Raw genomic sequence first — 22,843 nt, 5'->3', positions numbered from 1 at the left:
CCTCCTGCCCCAGCCTACGAAGTAGTCGTGATTACAGACATGCTTCACTACTCCCAGCATTAAATTATATTTATTGTACTTCATTTAAGGTAAAGAATATCTAATACTATAATACAATATTTTGAGAGTTCTGCCTAAAAATGTTTTGGCTTAAACAAAAAAGTTTTGGTTATCCTGAAAGAACTTAATTTTGTGAGACAACTCATTCCTCTAATAATTCTCAACAAAGAACATGTTAGTATAAATAGCTTTAAAAGTGGTATAATTTGCTTACTATTTAGAAAAACACTTCTACCCAATAAATGAAGAAGAAAGAAAAATCCCTGCTTTACAGTTTTTACTCTTATCTAGATCCAATTATTAGTTTTTAAGTTAATGTATTTTTGGTGACTTATCTTTTATTAATTAAAAACATTTGCAGCTGTCCCTTTCCCCCCAACACATCGCTTGACATCTGAAGAAGTATTTGATTTGGATGGGATACCCAGGGTTGATGTTCTGAAGAACCACTTGGTGAAAGAAGGTCGAGTAGATGAAGAAATTGCGCTTAGAATTATCAATGAGGGTGCTGCCATCCTTCGGAGAGAGAAAACCATGATAGAAGTAGAAGCTCCAATCACAGGTAAGCTTATTCATGTTTTGGGTATTATTTTTATTATGTCATTATTTAGTTGCCTGGATTTACAACTTACTGTTTTCAATGATACTGTATGCTAAATCAATATTACTTGGACATTATCTTGAATTTCAAATTATTTTCCATACTTAAAAATGATTGCCTGTTTTCAGTGAATAGACATGATTCTAAATAATCTGAGTGTAGAAGTTAGTCTAATATGCTTTTGTGAAGGTTTCATCAGTTGTGTTGACCATACTTCAATTTGATCAATACTTACTTTGCTTTCAATTGTTAGGGTCAAATACCTTGATGTCATATCAGATACCAAAAGTGACCATTTAGAGAGCAACAGAAAGTATTGAGTTAGAATGGATATTTTAACTGCCACCATTGTAATTTTGTCATCTTGAAACTTAAAACACATCCTTGGAGTCCTAGAGACGATCTTTATAAATGTAGATTTCAGTTTGTCACTGACCACAAATTTTGTTATTTCTGTTACATCTTTTTCTAGATCTTGAGCACATGAACACTTGGTTACACATCATCCTAATCATGACTGTTCATAGACTACTTCCTTCTCAGACATTTCTTGATAGCATTTGTACTATGTCTTATGTAAAATACGTTTTAACTTAAGTAAAATTTGTTGTTTTAGAGATTTTTTTCCCTTATCTAATAATCTTCTTGTTTCAGTGTGTGGTGACATCCATGGCCAATTTTTTGATCTGATGAAACTTTTTGAAGTAGGAGGATCACCTGCTAATACACGATACCTTTTTCTTGGCGATTATGTGGACAGAGGTTATTTTAGTATAGAGGTAATAATCATAAACTGTCATTTGATTTGCTGTTAAGTGTTAACACAGATGCTTTCACTTAATCCTAGTTTTCACAAGTACCTGTGTTAGGTTTTTTTAATAACTCTGCATATTCTGAAGTTTTTATGAAAAGCTACTATTTATTCCTGTTCTGTCTTTCAAACAATTCAAATAAATTTCTTTGTATAACTCTGTTTATATAATTATAATTGCCATTTTTTTCCCAGTGGAATTTATGAGCTGACTGAGGGGTCTTTATTGCCCTGTTAACTAGTGGCCTTAAAAATTTAGTGCTATTTATCTCTCTTGCCCCTAAAGGCATTAAACCATGTGAAAAAAGATTACTTGAATTCTGTCTGATTAAATAAAGTATATTGTGATTTTTTTATTGCTTGAGCCCTAGTGCTTCTGTTTCTCCTTGTGTAGCTATTAAGACTCAAGTATATCCTATGGAATCTTTGTGTATTTGGAAAGTATTAATTTGTTTTTAAAAACTTGAGGCATTAAAATGACCTTTTGATTATCACTTAACAGTAGATGGTTCCTTTTCTTCCTTTTTCTCTTTTCTTTTTCTTTTTTTTTGAGACAGGGTCTTACTCTGTGGCCCATGCTGGAGTACAGTGACACCAGCATGGCTCAATGTAGCCTTGACCTCTTGAGCTTAAGGGATCCTTCTGTCCCAGTCTCTCAAATAGCTGGGACCACAGGTACACACCACCATGCCTAGACTAATTTTTAATTTTTTTGTAGCAATGGAGTTTCCTATGTTGCCCAGGCTGGTCTTGAACTCCTGGGCTCAAGTGATCCTCCTGCCTTGGACTCCCAAAGTGTTGAGATTACAGATGTGAGCCACATTACCCTGCCATCTTTTTAAATTATATAAACAAAATGCAGCAAATGTAGAACAATATGTATTTTCCAATATATACATTTTCTTTTTTTAATGAAAAGGGGATCATATTATAATATTGTCTGTAACTTGCTGTTTCATACATCCCTACACCAAATATCCTTCCAAGTCAGTAAATATAAACTCGTAGCATCATTTTAATATCTACATTGTTTTCCATCTAATAAACAAACCATAATTAATTAATTCCTTGTTCTTAGACACTGAAGATGTTCCCAGTTTTTTTCTTTACAAATGATGCTTTAATGAGTCATATTATTCATACATCTTTACATACTTGCTTGATTATTTTTGTAGGACAAATTCCTAGAGGTAGAATTGTGGGGTCAAATTTCTACCAATAGATACCTGTGTTGCACATTTAATATGTTCTAAGCATGTTCTAGGCACTGAAGACATATCAATTAATCCTCACAATAATATTAATGAGGTAAGTACTGTTGTTTTATTCATTTTATAGATGAGGAACCTGAGGCTTAGAGAGGTTAAGTAACTTGCCCAAGGTATTATTAGTAAACAGCATAGCCAGGCAATGTGACTCCCAGCATATGCTTTTAACCACCTTCCCTAGTAGATACTGAAACCTTACCTGGTGAATTTATGTTGGTTACTGTTGTTTATATCTCCTTCTCCAGTGTTTCCAATATACCTTTTTTTCTGAGGTGTGCTAGGATTCTCAGAGTGGAAGGAAGTTCTAGACTCTGTCCGTCCTGCTTCCCTTAGGAATTTTGCTATTTTGAGTTCTTCTTCCTCCTGCTGATAGTTGATTATTAGCCTCGTCAACTTTTCCCAAATTGTCACAGGGCTTCAGGCAAATCAGAAAATGGCCCATCTTAACAAAAAAATTTCAGGCATTTGACCAAAACAATAAAATAAACAGTTTTATGAAGCTTATTTGGTAACTAAGTTGGTGTGCATGTCCTTGTGTAAGATTGTTTTGCAGCTGACTCTTTTTTTTTTTTTTTTTTTTAATTGAGATGGACTCTCACTCTGTCGCCCAGGCTGGAGTGTAGTGGCGTGATCTCGGCTCACTGCAACCTCTGCCTCCCAGGTTCAAGAGATTCTCCTGCCTCAGCCTCCCAAGTAGTTGGGATTACAGGTGCCCACCACCACTCCCGGCTAGTTTTTGTATTTTTAATAGAGATGGAGTTTCGCCATGTTGGTCAAGCTGATCTCAAACTCCTGGCCTCAGGTGATCTGCCTGCCTCGGCCTCCCGAAGTGCTGGGATTACAGGCGTGAGCCACTGCGCCTGGATGTAGCTGACTCCTTTAATACATTTTGTTGTTATAAAAGGAAAATAACAAAGAATCAAAATAAGCATCGAGAACAGATTATTTCCCTGATTTTATTACTTTTTTCCCTTTTGAATAAAATGAAGGATATGAATAGTTACATGTTTAGATATACCTTAATTTATTAACAATAAAGTTTGGTTGGGTGTGGTGGCTCACACCTGTAATCGCAGCACAGGTTGGCCAAGTCAGGCAGATTGCTTGAACCTGGGAGTTCGAGACCAGCCAGGGAAACATGGTGAAACCCTGTCTCCACAAAAAAAAACAAAAACTTAGCTGGGTCTGGTGGCATGTGCCTGTAGTCCCAGCTGCTCAAGAGACTGAGGTAGGAGGATTTCTTGAGCCCAGAAGGTCGAGGCTGCAGTGAGCAGTAATTGTGCCATTGCACTCCAACCTGGGTGACAGTGAGACCTTGTCTCTAAAAATAAAAAAGTTTGTTTTTTCTTTTTGCATATGATTATATAAACCATGCTTATTTCCATATCAAATATTTCTTCCTTTTTTAAGCAAATAAGTAAAATGTGAGTCTCTTTCTTATGTTAAATCTATTTAGAGAATAGCATCTGCTATAATGTTTAATAATATTTTTATTTGAAAAATTACATTTGCATTGAATTAGTTCAGATAATAAGCACTTACCATATGTAAGGCAATATTCATAATCAATGAAACAAACATAAAACATGGACCTTCCCTTCATGGGCAGCATGGCATAATGCTTAAGATCAGAGGATCAGAATCCTATCTCCATCACTTAGAAGTTTTGTGGTTTTGGACAAGTTACTTAAGATCTTTGCTTCAGTTTCTCATTTGTAAAATAAAGATGATATTACATACTTCATAGTGTTGTTTGAGGAATAAATTAGGGGAATTATATAGTGCTTCACATATTGTAAGTACTTAATAAATGTTAGCTGCTGTTATTTTGACAGTATTATTTACTAATACGCATCTGTAGACCAGTGTGCTAATTGTTTTTATATTGGGCAGTCTGTAAATCCAAAGTAATTAAATAGATTGTTTGACTCATTCATTCAACAAATATTTATTGCTCTTCTCCTATTTGCTAGGTACTTTTCTGGGAGTGGAGAATCAAAAGTGAATAAGATGACAAAATCTGTGATTTTGTGGTGCTTATATTTTAGTAAGGGACAAAGAAAGATAATAGAGGATGGTAAGGGTAGTAGAGGAAAAGGAGCAAAGATCAAGCAGCTTCATTAAACAAAAATACAAGATAAATTCACTAGAAAAATTTTCTTTTGCAGTGTGTCTTATATTTATGGGTTCTGAAGATTCTATACCCAAGCACATTATTTCTTCTGAGAGGCAACCATGAATGCAGACACCTTACTGAATATTTTACCTTTAAGCAGGAATGTGAGTACTGCCAGGAGAAATGTTTTCACTTCCTCAGTATTCTTTTGGACTTAAGTGGGTAGTAAGAGTTTTGAAGACTTTACAGTGCAACATGTAAGGACAGATTTCATGTCCACACATAAAGCTTTGAGGAAAGTTGTCGGGCACTCTCTGGTGTTTAATGGTATTAAGAAGTTTTTGGTGGGGCATGGTGGTTCACGCCTGTAATCCCAGCGCTTTGGGAGGCCCAGGCAGGGGGATTGCCTGAGCTCAGGAGTTGGAGACCAGCCTGACCAACATGGTGAAACCCCATCTCCACCAAAAATACAAAAAAAAAAAAATTAGCTGGGTATGGCGGCACACTCTTGTAGTCCCAGCTGCTCAGGAGGCTGAGGTGGGAGGATCGCTTGAGCCTGGGAATCGGAGGTCATAGTGAGCTGAGATCATGCCACTGCACGGACAATTGCCTGGGCAATAGAGTCAGACCCTGTCTCAAAAAAAAAAAAATTTTTCATTTCAGAATTTCTTATTATGTTTAACTTTTACAAACATACTTAGAGTTTTATATATAAGTTTTAATGTTACAATTAATTTTTCTAAGCCAGGCACGGTGGCTCACGCTTGTAATCCCAGCACTTTGGGAGGCCGAGGCGGGCGGATCACCTGAGGTCAGGAGTTCAAGACCAGCCTGGCCAACACGGCAAAACCCCATCTCTACTAAAAATACAAAAATTAGCCAGGCGTGGTGACATGTGCCTGTAATCCCAGGTACTCAGGAGGCTGAGGCAGGAGAATCACTTGAACCTGGGAGGCGGAGGTTGCAGTGAGCCGAGATCGCGCCATTGTACTCCAGCCTGGGCAACAAGAGCGAAACTCTGTCTCAGGAAAAAAAAATGCATATATTTTTTCTAACAGGAAAAAATAAAAACCAAAAGAAAAAAATGTTATTTTGCATTGGAGATTTTTGTCCTTCAATCTTGAGGCATTCCTGTGAGGAATCCTAACAAATTGTTTATCCTGTTACCATTGCAGATCATTTCAATCATGCTATTAATGATTGAAATTCTTCTTAAAATTTTTTTGTTTTTTTAAATATCATTGTTTTAAGACTAGTCAGGTACAGTTGGTGAAATTCTTAACCTGCAATGTTTATCCCTTTTCTCTCTCAAATTATTACAGCAATGGTAATCTAATACCTGTAAGTAACCATATGTTACAGAACAAGATTAGGCCTTTTTCACACCTCAAACCTTTGTGCTTTTTTATTATTTTTGTTATTTTTTTTTTTTTTTTGAGACAGTCTCGCTCTGTCACCCTGGCTGGAGTGCAGTGGTACAATCTCTGCTCACAGCAACCTCCTCCCGGGTTTAAGCATTCTCCTGCCTTAGCCTCCCAAGTAGCTGAAATTACAGGCATGCGCCACCACGTCCTGCTAATTTTTGTATTTTTGGTAGAGGCGGGGTTTCACCATGTTGGCCAGGCTGGTCTCTTAACTCCTGACCTCAAGTAATCCACCTGCCTCGTCCTCCCAAAGTGCTGGGATTACAGGTGTGAACCACCGCATCTGGCCTGCCTTTGTGCTTTTTAAGATAATATTTATGACTGTATTAAGTAGAGTTAAATTCTAAAAGCAGAAATAATTTCAACGTTTTGAGACTCAAAACATGATCCAATAAAGGTCATATTAAGTAGAGACTTGCAGCAAAAGGAGAAAAATACAGTGATGGGTAGTGGCAGAAGTGGCATACTCTTATAACTTCAAGGATCAGGCAGTTAACCTAAATGAGTAAGATAAGACCTGGAAAGTGCATGCTTGACCTAAAAGCAGTCAAATTAGAATTTTTATTAAACCACAGTGCTAGAAAACAGAGTCGTTAGCACACTGCCAGTGTAGAATCTCTGGTTGCTGGATATATATATAGTTTTTTTAATATTTGAATATTACAGTATTAAAACAGGAAATAGGAACTAAGTTCTTTTTCTTTGCCTAGATAAATAACAAACCACCTACCAAAATCTCATCAAAACCAAAATAGGAATTTAAAGTTGTAAAGGAGCAAATGAAAGTGCATGATATCTCTCTAAAAGTAAATGATAGTTTGATTTGGTAGAGTTTTGTCTTTCTTGTGTTTCTATATTGGCTTCCTGCTTCACTGCCCATTTTAAAGTATTCATTGTAGGCAAGAGGAACCCCTCAGCTTTTCTGACATGAGCATGCTATTATCTTTTATTTTTCAGAAAAATTGGATGAACCTTGAATTTTGTTGTGATGATGTAGTCATCTTGCCTGTAATAAGAATAAAGTAGTCATTGACTCTTAGAATAAAATAAAGCAAGTATTAAAATGATTTTAACCTCAAGTACAGTTCTAATTTTGCCTTATTTGGCCAATAAAGGTGAAGGGTTGAGCTGTTTTTAAGAGATTTCTTTCTTTTTTTTTTTTTTTTTGAGATAGAGTCTTGCTCTGTCGCCCAGGCTGGAGTGCAAGTGGCACGATCTCGGCTCACTGCAGCCTCCACCTCCTGGGTTCAAGTGATTCTTGTTCCTCACCCATTGAGTCTCTGGGATTACAGGTGCACACCACCATGCCTGGCTAATTTTTGTATTTTTAGTAGAGACAGTGTTCTGCCATGTTGGCCAGACTGGTCTCAAACTCCTGGCCTCAAGCGATCTTCCTGCTTTGGCCTGTCAAAGTGCTGGGATTACAGGCGTGAGCCACCGTGCCTGGCCTGTTTTTAGAGATTTGACTTACTTATTTTTAACAATACGTGATGACTTTTCTGTCATCCAAAATAATTTTAGAGAGCAAATATTTTGCTTCATAAGACATAACATCATCGAGAATAATTTTAGAGAGAGCAAATATTTTGTCTTCATAAGACAGACAACATTGCATATTTTTGTTGATTCTTATAGGGGAAGATGCTTTCCTTTAAAAAATTGTGTGCGGTAAGATTTATTCTCTGTGGTATTTACTTCTGTGACTTTTGACACTGCATAGAGTTGTCCACTACCACTATCATGATACAGAAAAGTTTTATCATGCCATAAGTTCTCTCTTGCTACCTTTTTATAGTCACCCCTTCACTCACTCTGAAGCCCTGGCCACCACTTTGCTGTTTACTGTCTATAATTTTCTTGCCATCTGTCTGTCTGTCTGTCTGGGCTATTACTACAGTTGAAACTGTAACTATCTCAATTTCATTATAAATAGCTATAAGATATAAAGGAGGGGAGAGAACAAGAAATAAAAATCTAATATATATGTTTTTAAAATGGTCACACCACCACCAGTAATGTAATTTTCAATTCGTTTTTTGTTTTTCTAGGTAAAATTAAGTATTCGGAAAGAGTCTATGAAGCTTGCATGGAAGCTTTTGATAGTTTGCCTCTTGCTGCACTTTTAAACCAACAGTTTCTTTGTGTTCATGGTGGACTTTCACCAGAAATACACACACTGGATGATATTAGGAGAGTGAGTATATATTTTACTTCCGAGATTGATTTCTATTTATAGTACATTGTTGAGTAGAGCAGAAGTTTCAAACTTCACTTCACTGCCAAGATTAGGTAATGGTAAAAATTAGTATACTGATATCTTAAGGAAATAACTTCTATTTATTCACAATAATATAGTATGAACTGTATTCAAAGTTGGTATCATTTTCCTATGCACATTTTGTCCTTACTTTTTGATGAGTTACTTCTGTTCTTTCTTTTCTTTCTTTCACAGTTAGATAGATTCAAAGAGCCACCTGCATTTGGACCAATGTGTGACTTGTTATGGTCCGATCCTTCTGAAGATTTTGGAAATGAAAAATCACAGGAACATTTTAGTCACAATACAGTTCGAGGATGTTCTTATTTTTATAAGTAAGGAAAAATATCCAAGATTAATCACATTTTAGTTGTTAACATAGCATATGCTTCATACAGAAAAGCCATTATTTTACTTAATTTACTCTTTTTCCCCCACAGCTATCCAGCAGTGTGTGAATTTTTGCAAAACAATAATTTGTTATCGATTATTAGAGCTCATGAAGCTCAAGATGCAGGGTAAGAATTCTGTTTCCCTGACCCCAATTAACACCTAAAATATAAATCAAACTTAGTAACCATGATTGATGCTTTACGATGCATATTAAGCTATTTGTTTTGCAGCTATAGAATGTACAGAAAAAGTCAAACTACAGGGTTCCCTTCATTAATAACAATTTTTTCGGCACCTAATTACTTAGATGTCTACAATAATAAAGGTAAGATATTGTTGATAAAAAAATTGTTAAACAACTTAGTATTTTAATTGACTTTTTAAAATATAATAAAAAAGGGGTGTTGTTTGAAACTATTAGTATCCAGATTTCTTTATAAATAACTGTAAGATGGAGGGGAGAGAACAATAAATAAAAATCCAAAATGTGAAACTAAGTAATATGTAACCCCATTCCACAACTTGTCTCTTGGAAAAGCCATTTTGTAAAACGTGCTCTGAGTTAAGTGCATCAAGCAAAACCAAACATGATTTTCTCAAACTCCCCTTTCTTAAATCTTTTCCCTTATTGAGGATGTTTTCTTATTTGTATAAAGCTGCTGCTGCTTTGATGATTTTATTTGCACTGTCTACTTGTTTAGTTTATCATGTTTCTTGTTTTATGTTCACTGATCTAGGTTCTCTTTCCCTTTCTTATTTCCTTCTTTTACCTCCACAGTCTTATCACTGCCCCATGAAGATTTGTATTTGAGCTTTTTTTTAATTAATTTAGTTTCATCTCATTTGAGGGATACATTCTTCTCTTTCTTTTTACTGCTTTTTTCCTTTGCCTTCCATTCCAGAGATTTTCATTTCCCCACCTTCCCTGAAAATTTGACCTGTCTATAGTAATTGGATTTCATTTTATTTTGAATACAGTTTATTGACAGAAAGTGCCAAAGGGTCTTAATCTAGTTAAGTGTGTGCCAAGGACATTGAAGATGAGATTGGGTATGTTTATGTAGTTTACATCTTTGGAAGATGATATTAAGAGGCCAGCTTCTCTTCTGTCTTGACATGTCTGGAATTCAGTTGACTATGCCATAGCTTCAGGATCAGACTGGAGTGGATGTGCCAAGAGGAAAGAACAGAAGGTTAAAGACTTTAAAAAGGACATTTAGAGAGAGAATGAGGTCATTGCTAAATAAGGGTCATGGTGTAAGTTCAAAAGAGGAACAGAGGAAGTTTTTTTGGATGATGAGAGGTGATGGTTAAAAGATTAAAACACTTGCCTGAGACCAAACAGTAGCATGCTGGATAACTTGGGTACAGAATATGCTACAAGAACTTACACTATAGATATCTTATGAAATATGACTTCATTTTTGAGAAGAAACATATCTAAGTTTTGATTCCATTCTTTCTCTCTCTAGACAGGGTCTCGCTCTGTTGCCCAGGCTGGAATGCAGTGGTGCAGTCTCGGCCGACTGCTACATCTGCATCCTGGGTTCAAGCAATTCTTTTGCCTCAGCCCTCCCTAATAGCTGGGATCATAGGCACCTGCCACCTCGCCCAGCTAATTTTTATATTTTTATAGAATGAGGTTTCACCATGTTCACCAGGCTTGTCTTGAACTCCTGACTTCAAGTGATCTGCCTGCCTCAGCCTCCCAAAGTGCTGGGATTATAGGCCTGAGCCACTGCGCCCCTGCCCTGATTCCATTCTCAAAAACAGAACCAAGTGTTAAATTTAACTTTCTACCAGTGCTCTAATTCCTCAACTGTGACTTCCTCTTGTTAGTATTAAGGGAGCTAGTGTTCAGTGTCCAGTTGAGTACTGCCTTACTGATTGTCCTTTGTTGGTTTGACTCAGGAGGTTAAGGGATGGATTTTTTTTAGCACTTAGAAAAGAGGCTCAAACCATTGACTGTCTTATCAAAAATCAGATGTCTCTTTGTAGTCCTGAGTCTGTACATAAATAGTGTTAATGGTTTGAGTGTTTACGTTGTATGGGTATGTTTGTAATTTTTCATTCTATCCATAAGGCAATTTTCTAGATTTTTCTCTCTTTTATCCCTTACAAAAGATCTGAAAGCTTGGTATCAGCTCATAATTTTTGAGACTAATTTAAAATACTCTTTTTTCCCACTTTGAACTGATTGTCAAAACATATAATTTAAAATACTTTTATTTCGGATGGGAATTTCATATGGGAAACAAACATATACTTATTAAGTTAGTAAACAGTAACATGTAGCAGGATTACTTTTGATTCTCTATTAGCCACAATCACAAATGTTGGAATTTAACATCTGCATTTCAGTGCTTTTCATTAAAATGAAAAAAAAGTAACCATAAAATTATATCTACAAGACATTTTATACTTTTATGTATTTTCATGTGAAATGCATTGTCTGATCTTAAACTTCTGTGGTAGGCAGGGTAGACATATTAGTCCTGTTTTATAAATGAGAAACACATTAGTTGAATAATTTACCAAGCATTGCACAGCTAGTATGTGCTATAGTTTAGATGAGAATCCAGCCCTTCTAACCCAGTGTTCTATACAGTAATATAACCAGTAACTGAAATCTATGTAGGTCATTTAAGATTTTAATTATATCAACATATTGAAACATCAGATACCTGCATTTGAGATGAAAATGTTATCTCTGGATTGTTTGGTTATAATATTCTCTTTTGGTGTTTTAGTGGGATTTTTTTTCTAAACAAAGTAAAATATTTCTTTGTAGTAATTTTGTCTGATTTTCCATATTAAATGAAACAAATACATTCATACATTTATAAGTAAAATGTTCCAAATGGGTGGGATTTTTTTGTTTGCTTTATTACCATTCAGCTATCCTTTTCAGGTTGCCTGAAGCTAGAAAGATCTTAAATTCTCAATTTGTTTGAACTTTAAAAACCTAGAAAATTGCTCATTGCCATTCTGTGTTTCCTCTAAAAACTGAGTTTTCACAATTTTGGATTTAGTAAAAATGTATGTTCATCATTGGATTATAAAGTAAAACAAACATTCTGGAAAGAATCTGGAAATTTCATTAGTAATGTGAAGACCTGACTATAGTTATAGTTCTACATAACAGTGTTAAAAACAAAACCTGTGTTATTATTAAAAATTAGTTCCTTCCTCCCTCTACCAGCCCTGATTCCACTCACCCCCGATCTCCCTTCCTCTTAATATTTTTCTGCTTTTATGTATTTTATATTTTTAAGGCTAATGACAAATAGTTACTTATCTATTAAGTTATTGATGTTCAACTTATCTTGCAGCTGCTGTATTAAAGTATGAAAATAATGTGATGAATATTCGACAGTTTAACTGTTCTCCACATCCTTACTGGTTGCCTAATTTTATGGATGTCTTCACGTGGTCTTTACCGTTTGTTGGAGAAAAAGGTATAATTTTTATTTTTTAAAAAAATTGTTTTATTACTGTTACATTTACTCCAGTTTACTATCATAGGCACATACTTGCTAAAGGAAACCAAAGTCTAGTTTCACTGTGGTTACAGCTCTCCTTGTGTCAGTGGGTGTGGACATAAGAGTCTCAAAGATATTTTAGTTAGCTGTTTACAGCCCCCATGTGAGGCTGTCTGGGGGACTGGGAGAAGATTTATAAATAGCCCAATGTCTTCAGCTGTTGGATTTTCTTTTTTTTTTTTTTCTTTAGCTTAAATCTTTTATGAAGGGGTGGAGAGATTGCTTTGCTTGAAATGGGCCCTTCTGCATATCTTAACACCATTTTTGGGCATTCCACCGAAATTCTTGGGGAAATTTAGTAGCCTTCATTTTAGCAATATTAGTCATTTTAATAGCTGTTCTATACTTTAAGAGAAATCATAAAGAGAAATTCAGATTGTAGCCCAATATTCCTTCTCTTATATTAAAAATATGTATAAAATTTTAGTAGTGATGCCTTTCTAATTTAGAGGAACACTTGTTAGTACATAATAGGCTTTTTGAGAGAAAATAAATGCTATTTAAGAAATTCTGTTTCTGTGTTTCATTTGTAGTTCTATAGAATTCTTAGGATTTTGTTACCTATCATGTTCTTTTCCATTTTAAGTTAATTTTTTTCATAAGAAAATGCCTCAGTTTCCATATGTGGAAAATGACATTATGAGAGTACAGACATGATTATAAAACATTTTGTTCAGTATCCCCCTCTATTTTTTCTCACCTCTTCCATATTACAAAATGTTCCTTTCTGTATGAGATATGTCACTTCTGCCAAGGCAATTTGTAGTTCTGAAATTCAGAATTAATACTTAAACTGTGTATGTTAAACAGGTTTTCTGCAGATTGCATTTGGTGTTCTTCATTTACTCAGTAGGTCCAATGTTAATATGGAGATAGAATTACCCTTTAGCATTTGAGAAGGGGGCCAGTTAAGGGCTTAGGTGCAAGGGATGCATTACACTTACAACCTTCTATCTTTGGTGTATGAGAAATAGTTCAATCATAGCATCATCAGATGAATTAAATAATTCATCCTGCTCACTCTCCTGCCTTCAGGCTAGACTGCAACTCAACTATTTTAATGTAATATGGGAAGGATGGAGGGGCCAGGAAGATAAGGTAGGAGGAAAATGGACATTTCCTAGATTCTAATTTGATTCTCTGGTAGTCCCACATAAGGAAATATTTCATTATATCTAATCTAAATATTTATGCTATGAGTATTTAAACAAGGAAAGAAATAGAGATAATAGGTTTTTCTCAACTAATGCACCTGTCAAAAACCAGGGCATCATAGGGTTTTAGAGCTCATAAGTGGATTTAACAATCATTTAGCCCAACTCCTTTTGAGAGATGAGATAATTTAAGATGAATTCTGTGGATCCCTTACAAGTGAAGATGGAGAACAGTAGGCTTTTATCAGTATTCCTATATTTGAGGTCTGGTACTAAGTGATCTTTAGTTTTTCCATTGCCACTCTAAATCATCTTTTATAAACAAGGAAATATTCAAACTTTTTGACCATTTTTGTTGTTTTTCTTTAGATCTTCTCTAAATTATTCACATCTCTCTAAAAATGTAAAGCTCAGATTTTAACATTACATGCAAATAGAATTCTAGCCAGTGTTGAGCACAGTAAGAAAATCTTCTCAAACTCTTTGCATATTTTGCTATTTTAATACATGATGGCTGTTTAGATAGCCTGACTACTTCTTGATGGTAATGAGCATTTTCTTTTGGTGTGAAAAGCAGCAAGTGACATTTGTTTTACTTCGAAGAAGCCAGTTGGACTCTGGGTCTAGTTCCTGAGAAGCAACTAACCTAAGCCAGAGGCTTCCTGAAAGGCTGATTTAATCCCAAAATTAGGCGAAAGCAGTGTTTCCTTACCCTTTTGGGAGCTAAAACCCCCACTATTTTTTTTTATAGAGACAGAGTCTCGCTCTGTCACACAGACTAGAGTGCAGTGGTGCCATCATAGCCCACAGCAGCCTTGAACTCCTGGGCTTATGTAATCCTCCTGCCTTGGGCTTGTAAAGCACTGAGATTATAGGTGTGAGCCACTGCACCTAGCCAAGAACCCCTTTTCTATTTCACTAAAAATATTCCTACATTGGCCTGTAGTCCCAGCTGCTAGGGAGGCTAAGGCAGGAGGATCACTTGAGCCCAGGAGTTTGAGAATACACTGTACAACAATCACACATCTGAATAGCCACTGCACCCCAGCCTAGACAATATAGCAAAACCCTGTCTCTAAAGAAGTAAAATAACTTACATTGGGAAATTTTCAACATACACCAAGGTAGAGTGAATAATATGAATTTCCTATATACCAATTATTCATCTTCAACAATTATCAAATCATAGCCAATCTTGTATCATTTATGTCCCCATCCAGTACTCCCCACCTCATACCTCAATTATTTTGAAACAAATCTCAACTCTTTTCTATCTATAAATACTTTAGAATATATTTCTAAAAGATAAAGAGTCACAGTTTAAAAGTACACATAAAAACATTTATTATTATTATTATTTTTTTTTTTGAGGCACAGTCTCATTCAGTTGCCCAGGCTGGAATGCAGTCTCATTCTATTGCCCAGGCACAATCTCAGCTCACTGCAACGTCCATCCCCCGGGTTTAAGTGATTCTCATGCCTCAGCCTCCTGAGTAGTTGGGATTACAGGCATGCTGTACCACACCTGGCTAATTTTTGTATATTTAGTAGAGACGGGGTTTCACCATGTTGGCCAGGCTGGTCTCAAACTCCTGGCCTCAAGGGCTCTGTTTGCCTCAACCTCCTAAAGTGCTGGGATTACAGGTGTGAGCCACCGCCAAAAACATTTATTAATTTCTTAATATAGAATCCCTTTGAGAATCTGATAAAAGTTATGGACTTTTGCTTCAGAAAAATTCATGTATAAATGTATGTACTCACAACATTTTCAGGATGGTCATAGTTCTGAAATGAATCTGCAACCTTCACACTTATTGGCCCTCCTTTAAGAACCTCTGTTCTAGAGGATCTAATATATGATCTTCCATAGAAGGTCATACATGTAAGATTTATTTATTGACTAGATTTTTTTTTAAGTGTTTTATTCAAGGTACCAAGGAAATACAGATACAAGTAAGATGGGTCTTTGCAGATTAATGTGGGACCTGTGATATATATAAATAATGATAATAAGATGTAATATGGTAAGTGCTCCAAGACAAGCCTAGTTTTATAGGAATTGAGATGGCTGGGCGTGGTGGCTTGGGGCCAGGCGTGGTGGCTCATGCCTGTAATCCCAGCACTTTGGGAGGCTGAGGTGGGTGGATCACGAGGTTAGGAGTTCAAGACCCACCTGGCCACGATGGTGAAACCCTGTCTCCACTAAAAATACAAAAATTAGCTGGGTGTGGTGGTGGGCGCCTGTAATCCCAGCTACTCGGGAGGCTCAGGCAGAGAATTGCTTGAACCCAGGAGGTGGAGGTTGCAGTGAGCTGAGATTGCACCACTGCACTCCAGCCTGGGCAACAGAGCAAGACTCTGTCTCAAAAAAAGAGGAGAGGCCGGGCGCAGTGGCTTACGCCTGTAATCTCAGCACTTTGGGAGGCCGAGGCAGGCAGATCACGAGGTCAGGAGATCAAGACCATCCTGGCTAACACAGTGAAACCCTGTCTCTACTAAAAATACAATAAATTACAGGTGGCGGACACCTGTAATCCCAGCTACTCAGGAGGCTGAGGCAGGAGAATGGCGTGAACCCAGGAGGCAGAGCTTGCAGTGAGCCAAGATCGAGCCACTGCACTCCAGCCTGGGCGACAGAGTGAGACTCCGTCTCAAAAGAGAAAGGAGGTTATTTCTGTCGGAGGGATTAAAGTAGCTTTTGAACAGGGGCTTGAAGAATGGTGGAATTGTGCTGGTGGATATGAGCAACAGAATTCTAGATAAGAGAACTTCCTGAGCCTGAGTCTGAAAGCAAGAAATCATAGGTCTCTTTGAGGGTTTAATTTGATTAGTGAGTAGGATCTATGAAGGACAGTAGTAGAAAAAGAATGAAAAGTTAGGTTAGGGCTAGATCATGAGGATATTGATCACCACACAGAGAAGTTGGAACTTTGATAAATGGTGAGCAAGCCATTGAGATGGAATTTGACTGTGGTCGTCATTTAGAAAAATTACTGTGGTGAAGTAGACTGGAAGGAAGACTTGAGGTTGAGAGACCTGTTATGAAGTTACACCAGAAGTCAGGTAGAGACATAATGAAGGCCTGGTAGCATTAGGAACGGAGAGTGGGGAGAACCAAAAGAATGGTAGAAGTAGAATCAGTGAGACTTAACAAGATTACATATTTAAGGGTAGGGAATGGTTGGAGATGACTTGGATATTTTGAGTCTGGTGAGGATAGTACCATTAACACACTCCAATGAGAAAACTCTTGTTACAACAACCCTTTACTCAGGTTACTGCTGTTCTTCATGTTCATTGGAATCTCTAGGCCTTTCAGTATGTCATTTTCTTCCTTTTTTTTTTTTTTTTTTTTTTTTTTTGAGACAGAGTCTTGCTCTGTCACCCAGGCTGGAGTGCAGTGGTGTGATCTCAGCTCACTGCAATCTCCATTTCCCAGGTTCAAGCAGTTCTCATGCTTCAGCCTCCTAAGTCTCTGGGATTACAGGTGCATGTCACCACACCTAGCTAATTTTTGTGTTTGTCGCAGAGACAGGGTTTCGCCATGTTGGCCAGGCTGCTCTTGAACCCCTGACCTCAAGTGATCCGCCCACCTCAACCTCCCAAAGTGCTGGGATTACAGGTGTGAGCCACTGTACCCAGCCTAACTAAGTCATTTTCTTACTAGTCAAATCCCTTTTTACCTCTCTTCCTTATTAACATACCCTCAAACTCCTTTCTTTTCTGTTTTTCTACTTCATTTGTCCTATAAATCTTAGGTCTAGTCAAATCCAGCCATCCATTTTCTCCATTCCTACAGCCACAGTACAGAGTGCTGCTGGAGATTTTTACGGACTTGTGAATTGGCACCACCCCTTGATTTATAACATTAGCTGAGCTCCCAGTAGGACCCTAATACCGTTTATATCCCTAGTCTGCTTTTTTCTCCCATTTTGCTTAGGATAGAGTCCAAATTTTCCTTTTTTAAAAAATTGTATTAAGAAAAGAGGGCCAGGCACAGTGGCACATGCCTGTAATCCCAGCACTTTGGGAGGCTAAGGTGAAAGGATCGCTTGAGCCTAGGAGTTCAAGGCTGCAGGCTGCAGTTAGCTGATCACTCCACTCCACTGCACTCCAACCTGGGTGATAGAATGGGACTCTCTCTGAAAAAAAAAAAAAAAAAAAAAGGAGTTTAATTGGCTCGTGGTTCTGCAGGCTGTACAAGCTTAGCACCTGCATCTCCTCGGCTTTTGGGGAGGCCTCAGGGAACTTCTCATGGTGGAAGGTAAAGTGGGAGCAGGAGCAAGAGAGCGAGGGGGAAGATGCCAGATACTTAAAAAACAGCCAAATTTCACAAGAATTTACTCACTATCGTGAGGACAGCACCAAAGGGATGGTGCTAAACTATTCATGAGAAATCCACCCCCATGATCCAGTCACCTTTCACCAGGCTCCACCTCCAACACTGGGGATTACAATTCAACATGAGATTTACAGGTGACAACATCCAAACTATATCATTCTGCCCATGGTCCCTATAATATCATGTCCTTCTGATATATCAAAATATAATCATCTCCTGCCAATGGTTCCCCAAAGTCTTAACTCATTCTAGAATTTAACTGAAAAGTGCCAACTCCAAAGTCTCATCTGAGACTCAAGCCTAGTTCCTTCTACCTATGAACCTGTAAAATCAAAGACAAATTATTTCCAAGACCTAATGAGGATATAGGCATTGGATAAAATAAACATTCCTGCTCCAAAAGGGAGAAATTGGCTAAAAGAAAAGGGGTTCAGACACTATGCAAGTCTGAAACCCAGCAGGCAGTCATTAATTTTTTTTTTTTCTTTTTGAGACAGAATCTTGCTCTGTTGCGCCCAGGCTGGAGTGCAGTGGTGTGATCTTTGCTCACTGCACCCTCCGCCTCCTGGGTTAAAGTGATTACCCTGCCTCAGACCCCCAAATAGCTGGGACTACAGGCATGCCCCACCATGCCTGGCTAATTTTTGTATTTTTAGTAGAGACAGGGTTTCACTATGTTGGCCAGGTTGGTTTTGAACACCTGAGCTCAAGTGATCCATGCACTTCGACCTCCCGAAGTGCTGGGATTAAGGTGTGAGCCATCGCGCCAGTCATTAAATCTTAAAGCTCCAAAATAATCATTGACTCCATGTCCTACATCCTGGGCACACTGTTTCGATGAGTGGGCAGTTCTGTCCCTGTGGTTTTTCCACACTGAGGTTGCAAGCTGCCGGTGGCTCTGCCATTCTGGAGGGCAGCAGCCCTTTCTCACAGCCCCACTAGGCAGTGCCTCAGTGGGGAGTCTGTGTGGGGCCTCCAGCCCTGCATTTTCCCTTGGCACTGCCCTAGTAGTGTCTCTCTGTGAGGGCTCTGCCCCTGGGCACCTAGGCTTTCTCATACACCTTCTGAAATCTAAGTGGAAACCACCAAGCTTCATTCACTCTTATACTTGCCTAGGGGTTTAACACCAGGTGGTGGCTGGTGCTGGAGCAGTCCCTGGCTGTGGGGAGCAGTGTCCTGAGGCTGTTCTGGTCAATGGGCTCCTCCCCGACCCCCAAAACTATTCTTTCCTCCTAGGCCTCTAGGCCTATGATGGGATGGGGCTGCTTCCTTTTTTCCATGGTCTTGGCTATTAGCACTTGGTTCCTTTCATATTTTTTTCTTAAACATTTTCTTCTATCCATTTCCCTCACTAGTGAAAACACATTAGTAGTTGGAGTGTTCTCTACTTACTGTTTTCTTCCTTTATACAGTACCCTTATCTTGAATTCTTCCCTTGTTGAAGAGGTGACCCTTCCATTCAAGCCAGTCTAACTTGTCTCTAGATTCTATTACCTTTCTGCTTTTTCAGGAAACTTGCTTTATCGTTTATGTCCTCTATATCTTCACATTCTCAGTACTAGTTCTTTTATAAATTATTCAAATCTATCTGATCTTTAAATAAATAACATTTCTTTCATCTGATGTCTTTTTCTAACTACTGTGCTGTGACTTTTTTTTTTTTTTTTGCTATTACTTTCTTGCCTTTCTTTCAGAAGCCAAGTTTCTGGATGAAAATGTATACTTTAAAGCTACGATTTAATATCCGTTAAATGGCTCCATGTAGCTTTCGAGATAAACCTTAACCTGTCAACACAAAGTCCTTGGACCTTCCCTACTTTCTCTTCAGCCTCATTTCCTGCCTTTCTCTTTCACGTTATCTTCGTTCTAGCCATAACACAGCAAAGCCAGTTTTCTGAACGTGTTATGCTCTTTAAGTTTTATACCCTCATACTTTTCTTTATTTTTTATAACTGCTTTATTGACATGTAATTCACATACCATAAAGTTGACCTATTTAAATTGTACAATTCCATGTTTTTTATATACTACAGAGTTGTGCAATCATTACCACAGTTTTGGAACATTTTCATCATCCCCTCCAAAGAAACCCTGTGCCCATTAGCAGTCACTCTTCATTTTCCCCTAACCACCCTTGCTAACCCTTGGTAACCACCAATCTGCTGTCCCCATAGATTCACCTATTCTGGACAGTTCATATAAATGGAATCACACAGTGTGTGCTCTTTTGTGACTGGATTCTTTCCATGGTCTCAAGGTTTATCTGTGGTGTAGCATGAAGCAGTACAACATTCCTTTTTATGATGGAATAGTAGTCTATTGTATGGATATAGCACATTTTGTTTGTTTTATTCATCAGCTGATAGACATTTATTTCTACTCTTGGACTTATTAATAATGCTGCGAAGAATATGCATGTGCAAGTTTTATGTTTTCATTTTCTTTTTGAGACAGAGTCTTGCTCTGTCGCCCAGGCTGGAGCGCAGTGGCGCGATCTTGGCTCACTGCAAGCTCCGTCTCCTGGGTTCACGCCATTCTCCTGCCTCAGCCTCCTGAGTAGCTGGGACTACAGGTGCCCGCCACCATGCCCAGCTAATTTTTATATTTTTAGTAGAGACAGGGTTTCACTGTGTAGCCAGGATGATCTCAATCTCCTGACCTCCTGATCCACCCGCCTTGGCCTCCCAAAGTGCTGGGATTACAGGCGTGAGCCACCATGCCCGGCCTATGTTTTCATTTTCTTGAGTATAGACCTGGGAGTGAAATTGTTGGGTCATATTGTAACTCTATGATTAACTTTTTAAGGATCTGCCAAACTGTTTTCCAAAACAGCTGTACCATTTTATTGTTGTTGTTGTTTTTGAGACAGAGTTTTGCTCTTGTTGCCCATGCTAGGGTGCAATGGTGCGATCTCGGCTCACCGCAACCTCTGCCTCCTGAGTTCAAGTGATTCTCCTGCCTCAGCCTCCTGAGTAGCTGGGATTACAGGCACGCACCACCACGCCCGGCTAATTTTGTATTTTTTAGTAGTGACGGGGTTTCTCCATGTTGGTCAGGCTGGTCTCAAACTCCTGACCTCAGGTGATTGTCCCACTTCAGCCTCCCAAAGTGCTGGGATTACAGGCATTAGCCACTGCGCCCAGCCTTAGCTGTACCATTTTACAGTTTCATCAGCAGTGTGTATATTCTTTGGATGAAAAAATATATATATTTTAATAAATATACATTTTAATATATAAACATATACTTTATATATGTAAAATATATTTTAATATAGAAAATACATGTATATTTTAATATAGAGACAGGGTTTCGCCATGTTGCCCAGGCTGGTAACTCCTGAGCTCAAGCAGTCTACCCGCCTTGGCCTCCCAGGGTGCTAGGGTGACAGGCATGAGCTACCACACCCAGCCGAGGATGAATATATTTTCAAATCCTTTGCTTATTTTATAATTGGGTTATTTTTCTTAAAATTTTCTTTATTAAAAAATTTTTTTTGCCAGGTGCAGTGGCTCACACCTGTAATCCCAGCATTTTGGGAGGCCGGGGCGGGTGGATCACCTGAGGTCAGGAATTCAAGACCAGCCTGGCCAACATGGTGAAACCCTGTCTCTACTAAAAATACAAAAATTAGCTGAGTGTGGTGGTGCGTGCCTGTAATCCCAGCTACTCAGGAGGCTGAAGCAGGAGAATTGCTTGAACCCGGGAGACAGAGGTTGCAGTGAGCCAAGATCACACCACTGCACTCCAACCTGGACAACAGAGTGAGACTCCGTCTCTAAAAAATAAAACAAAACTTTTTTTGTTGTCTATATAAATTTATGAAGTATAAGTGTAATTTTGTTACATAGATATATTGCATAGTGGTGAAGTCAAGGCTTTTAGTGTATCTATCACCAGACTAGCATACATTGTACTTATTAAGTAATTTCATCTTCCACACCTCTCCCACCTCTCTACCCTTCCAAGTCTCCTTTGTCTATCATTCCACACTCTACCTCCATGTACATATATTATTTAGCTTCCACTTATGAGAACATGCAGTATTTTTCTGTCTCAGTTGTTTCATGCGAGATAATTATTGAGTTGTGTTTTTTAGATATTCTATATGCAAGTCCCTTATGTATATGATTTACAAATAATTTTCTCCCATTCCACTTTCACTTTCTTTCTTTCTTTCTTTCTTTCTTTTTGAGACAGGGTCTTGCTGTGTCACCCAGACTGGAGTGCAGTGGTACCATCTTGGCTCACTGCAACCTCCACCTCCCAGATTCAAGCGATTCTCCTGCTTCACTCTCCCAAGTAGCTGGGATTACAGGCATGTGCCACCATGCCCGGCTAATTTTTGTATTTTTAGTAGAGACAGGGTTTCACCATGTTGGTAAGGCTGATCTCAAACTTCTGGTCTCAAGTGATCCACCTGCTCAGCCTCCTGAAATGCTGGGATTACAGGCATGACCCCCAGCCTAGCTGACTTTCACTTTCTTGATAATGTCCTTTAGGCTTTCACTCCATCACCTAGGCTAGAATGTTGGAGTGCAATCGTAACTCACTGCAATCTCAAACTCCTGGACTCAGGCAGTCTTACCGCATGGCCTTCCAAGTAGGTAGGACTACAGGCATGTCCTACCATGACTAGCTTTTTTTTTTTTTTTTTTTCCTTTTTTAGAGATGGGATCTTTGTGTTGCCTAGGCTGGTCTCACACAAATTCCTAGGCTCAAGTGATCCTCCTTCTTCATTCTCCCAAGTAGCTGGGATTACAGGCACATGCTTCCATGCCTGATTTTTTTTGTCCTTTGAAGCACAAAAGTTTTCTAATTTTTAAAAAAGATACATTTTATTGTGTATATTTAAGGTATACACCATAACAGCTT

General features: G+C 38.1%; 1 protein-coding gene across 12 annotated transcripts in view; it reads left to right on the top strand.

The window, feature by feature from the left end:
• The window catches only part of PPP3CB (protein phosphatase 3 catalytic subunit beta), a 59,070-nt gene that overhangs the window by 15,991 nt on the left and 20,236 nt on the right, over nt 1-22,843 (top strand). For all 12 annotated transcript variants that reach the window (XM_001142940.6, XM_508174.7, XM_009458714.4 and 9 more), the window contains exons 2-9: nt 422-622; nt 1,316-1,440; nt 4,909-5,020; nt 8,329-8,474; nt 8,733-8,872; nt 8,978-9,055; nt 9,161-9,255; nt 12,263-12,388. In XM_001142940.6, coding sequence (XP_001142940.1) covers nt 422-622; nt 1,316-1,440; nt 4,909-5,020; nt 8,329-8,474; nt 8,733-8,872; nt 8,978-9,055; nt 9,161-9,255; nt 12,263-12,388 — 1,023 coding nt within the window. The remainder of the gene's footprint in view (nt 1-421; nt 623-1,315; nt 1,441-4,908; nt 5,021-8,328; nt 8,475-8,732; nt 8,873-8,977; nt 9,056-9,160; nt 9,256-12,262; nt 12,389-22,843) is intronic.

This window comes from Pan troglodytes, chromosome 8 (genome assembly GCF_028858775.2).
Source record: "Pan troglodytes isolate AG18354 chromosome 8, NHGRI_mPanTro3-v2.0_pri, whole genome shotgun sequence".
Classification (NCBI taxonomy): Eukaryota; Metazoa; Chordata; class Mammalia; order Primates; family Hominidae; genus Pan; species Pan troglodytes.
Note: the sequence above shows the minus strand (reverse complement) of the source record. Positions and strands in the feature narration are given on the sequence as shown.